At 51.3% G+C, this 4,521-nt stretch overlaps 1 protein-coding gene across 1 annotated transcript; it reads right to left on the bottom strand.

Annotated features, from left to right (window-relative positions):
* Window positions 1-230: 230 nt before the first annotated feature.
* Window positions 231-4,284, bottom strand: BZA05DRAFT_422849 (uncharacterized protein; the record flags this gene model as incomplete). The annotated part of the gene is made up of 8 exons (XM_051485830.1): window positions 231-858; window positions 922-1,066; window positions 1,127-1,616; window positions 1,676-3,139; window positions 3,195-3,244; window positions 3,748-3,804; window positions 4,107-4,109; window positions 4,227-4,284. The coding sequence occupies 8 exons, from the start codon at window positions 4,282-4,284 to the stop codon at window positions 231-233; spliced, it is 2,895 nt and encodes a 964-aa protein (XP_051334728.1).
* Window positions 4,285-4,521: the final 237 nt, after the last annotated feature.

Below are 4,521 nucleotides of genomic sequence, written 5' to 3'. Positions count from 1 at the left end.
TTATAACTGCAGTCAGCTTTTCTCTCCCCACTATATACAAAGTCCACCATCTTGGTTTACTCGTATTTATCACAGGTAACAATCGGTCACGATATCACATTGCACAGTCCAATTAGGGATATCATCATTGAATTCTCTCGCATCTGTTTTCTCCAAATTTTCTCATTCGCCCCTTTTTTGTTTCAACGACACCCGCCCTCCACTTTCGTGCGTGTGATACAGACGCATTCCTAGCGGACCAGGAACGGCATAATGCGCCTAAAGTGAGAGTTTGTCATCTTGCTGTGATCGATGGCGATGCCATTTTCAACGTCGACGTCAAGGAAGAAGTCAGTGAGATCAGCAACCATCTCGCCATCCATGCGGCTGATGTCAACAACAGCGTACTTATTTCCAGCTCCAGTAGCGGTATAAGCGGGGGAGGACTGGATTGGAGCCGGATTCTGGCGCTGTCTCTTCTGGGGGGGGGCCTGCACGGGAGCCTGGGCGTGAATAGCAGCCGCAGGAGGAGCCATGGAGGCGGGAGCGTCACGGAACGCGCCCTCGACGGCGCCGAAGAAGTTACGGATTACATCGGTCTTCTTGCTGTACTGCTTCCAGCCCTCGGGAAGGTTTTCGAAAAACGCTGCGCTGCTGGCGAGCTGGCGAAGGTGTCCGTGGAGATGAGGGGTATTGACGATGCTGCCATCGTTCACGGCCTGGCGAGCCTGAAGCAGGAGGCAAGACTTGTAGCGGTGGTCGTGTCCGAACATCAGACAGTTCGGGCATTGCGTGTCTGGACGGAGGCCGATGGCTGGGAAGCGGATGAGGAATTCGTCCTTCAACTTGAGGAAGCTCAGCGGGGAGGAGGCGAGGGTGCTGTTTAGGTGATGTATTAGTGTTCTGTAGAGGCGAGGGATGATTGGGAAACGGAAAACGTACTCCTTGAGAAAATCGTAGTAAGACGACGGGAAGACCGGGATCTGCATGGCAGCGATCATGTCGGGAACGTCGACGGCGCTAGCATCTCTCTTACGCTTGAGAGCCAAGGCAGCAGCAGCCACATTGCCGCGACCGTTCTTCTTGGCTGTAATCTGGGTTTTAACAATGATTGTTCCATTGCGCGAGAGCGGAGCAATCAACTTACCAGGCCCAGCCTTCCGCATGTCATCCCACATCTGGATCAACTCCTCGATAGACTCGGCGCGGTCGTCGTTTTCTTCGTTAAGAGCTGAGACAATCAAGCGAAGGTCCGCGATAGCGCACTCGTACTTGTCCAAGTATGTTTCGTACTTCTGGCCAGCTTGGTACTTCTGAACCGCCTCGAGCGCGATAGCGAAGGGGCAGGTCTTGGTGGAGTTGACGACATGCCCACGGTAGCAGCAGCGAGCGCAGACAGCCTTGATACGGTCCCCCATGGTAGGGAGACCGGCTGTGTCGCACGGCTGCACCTTTTTCTTCGGAGGGGCCCGACTGCGGTTTCTCTTCGCAGCAGCCTGGAGTTTCGCAGCATTGCCGGTGTTCTGGAAGTAGTCCGCAGTATTAAGCATCATGTGGTCAGGATACGGCTTCAGGGGCAAAACCTCAAGACAGTCATCCATCTGATCCGCGTAGTTTCCAGCATATTGATCACTAATCTGTATGGACGTCCGTCTGTCAGCTTCCTTCTCGACAAAAGATACCAGGGAAAACGCACGACAAGATCTTGAGCAAATAAATGCTCGGGAATTCCCTCCTGTCCCACAATCCAACCTTGCTCGGCCAAGGATTTGCAACGGAAAAGGAGGCTCTCGAGGTTACCAATAGTAGCACTCTTGACACCAAACTCGGCAGTTCCTTCCACACCGCGCAAGGAGATGGCCCATTTCAATGACTGCTCAACGCATCGCATATCAACAAAGAAGAAATCGATAGCGTCAGGTTCATCCGCAGAACCAGTTCCGATGACCATCTTCACGTCGAAGTCATGATAGATGTATGACTGAAGACGAGCAACCGGACAATTCTTGAGATCATTTGGATCGTCATGGCCGGGATGCAGACACATCCAGCAGACGACATTCGGATGCGGGCCCATGACGGGCATGATTGCGGTGAAATTGTCGCGAAACGATTTTAACAGGACAGCGTTCGACTGAGTACGGTTACCGTGTAGGTTGACAGCGAGTCTCTCGGCGATCTCGTCTGTGTTCTTTCCAACAACCTTCTCAGATTCCCCAGAAACCACGACATTGTCTTCAACCAAAGTTGCGCCAGAGAGATCGTAATCATGAGAGATGACACGGTCATTGCCTGACTCGCCGATTGATTGCGATTCGTACGCGTCAACATCCATGAACGAGTCCATCGCAAAGTGCGACTCGTCGTGGTCATCTTTCATGCCCGCGAGGATGAAAGCTGCATCGTTGTCAAGATTCGCGAAGGCATCGTCGAAGTTAGAGTCGTCGTGGATATCGTTGTTAGCTCCGAGACTGGAAGCCGGCTCAACGTTCGAATCCATAATCGCATTGTCCAAGTGGGACTCGTGGTGAATATCGTCCGTACCGCCAAGGTTGAAAGCCGACTCGTTGGGCGAGATGCTGCCATAGTATTGGGTAACGATCGGTGTGTCAAAGCTCGTGAACTCGACAGCGTGAGGGATATCCGAGCCTGCCATACCGTACGTGTTGGAGCCAACGTCAACTCCGTTGGTGTTATCACCGACCATTGCGTCGTTCAATTGGATGTTGTTGACGTCGTGAGGGCCGTCCATCAACTTGTTGAGATCAACCTCAGGCGTGCCTGGGCTTGAGATGGTCTGGTAGAAACCCATGTACGGAGGACTGGAAGGGGCAGAGGACAGCCCCTTGACCCCATTCGCGATGTGCGCCCTAAGCAATTCTCTCCGATCATCTTCCTGCGATCTAAGCTTGGCGGCGTGATGGTGCTTGTAGAGCTCAAAAGGAAGCCTCTTGTCGGCATAGTTGATGGTGTCCAAGGTGGCACCATGAACCATGTTACACGGGTAGCGTTCGGCCCACTGGATGAAGTCGATCTCGGCTGGGACGGGGATGATCTCCTCGCCGGGCTCGAGGGCCTGACCGATGTAGTCGGAGAACTCTACAAAGCCGTTGCTATGCTTGTGTACAACGTAGGTCTTGCGGTTATGGAGAGACTGGGACTGATGGCAATCTTAGTAACCATTTAAAAATGAATGAAAGGATCCGGATACATACGGAACTGCTAATGGTGTTCATCGTAAACTTGGAAGGGAACGAAACAGTAACTTGAGGCGTCATATTATCAATTATTCGACAGGAGGTGTTTGTGCTAGGGTGGTCGAAGTGGTAAATTTCTGACGAGATCTTAGTGTGTGAAGAGAAGAATATGTGCGAAGAGATGAAGTGCGAAGAATTATATTGTTGAGTACGTTAGCGTGCAGGATTGGTCAAAGAGGTTGATTGGATGGGGGGTAGAAGGAAACAGGAAGGATGAAGGAAAGAAACGAATTAAGAGGGTGGAGAAAAAGGGTAGCGTAGAAATACTCCAAGCTCTTCACCACACATCACTCCCCCATGTCAAGAAATTTAGCCCTAAGAAGGGCAGCAGCAACTGAAGGGGGGTCGTATGCATCTGATGATGAATGATAAAAATAACAGGATTAAACGAAGAAACGGCGGACAGAAAAGAGGAATCAAGCAGAAACGGAGAAAAAAGGAGCAGAAGCAAGAACCGTCAAAGGAAAGAAGTGAACCCAGGTGGGTCCATAAAGGGCTGCGAAAAACTTACTACTGATGTCGGCGAATAATCTCGGGGTTGAGGATTGTGATTGGGATCGTCGAATATCTTCAGGAAGAAAAGCCAATCAAGAGGTGATTTATTGGGGATGGTGTCGAAGTTGGGGAATGTTGAAGGTTGGAGAGAAGGAAGGTTGAAGGTGGGAGACAAGGAAGGGAGAGAGGATGGAGAGAGGGAGGATAGATTTTATTTGGCGTCAGGTGCGCCTGCAGCGGCTATTAGCACAATCGTGGCCTCCGTATCAGCTTGTGATTAGGGCTTAGACCTTCTCGTAATTTTCGAATTGGCAGTGTGAGCGCCATAAACATTGAAGTCGTACATACTGACATCAGGTCTTCACGTTCACTCACGAGCTACGTGATATGTAAAGTGGTCACGAAGTTCATCAATGATCCCTGTAGATAATCGGTTGTCTTATGGTGAAAAGCTGGGTCTGCATAAAATCAACAGCCTCCTGCGGCTGGACCCACAGGCGCACCGCAAGCTCGCCAGCGGTCTCACACAACAGCGGATCCGCATGCTGGCCATCATTGCAACATCGTGAGCCCGAAATCACCCGTCTAGCGATGGGTCCCGAGGAAACCGGCGTGCCTATTTTGTAGCTGTGATTTGTAGCCCATAGATTCCACTCATTAGCAGAAACTATAACCAGCCTGAGTTTTGCCATTTACGGAACGCTTTCCACACCAACTCACGCCCAAACGCCCACGAGGCACAGCCAACTCAATGTTTGTCGCAGGTATCAGAAAGCCCTCGTGCATGACG

The sequence above is a fragment of the Tricharina praecox genome, assembly GCF_024521635.1.
Source record: "Tricharina praecox strain CBS 144465 chromosome Unknown BZA05scaffold_50, whole genome shotgun sequence".
NCBI lineage: Eukaryota > Fungi > Ascomycota > Pezizomycetes > Pezizales > Pyronemataceae > Tricharina > Tricharina praecox.
Note: the sequence above shows the minus strand (reverse complement) of the source record. Positions and strands in the feature narration are given on the sequence as shown.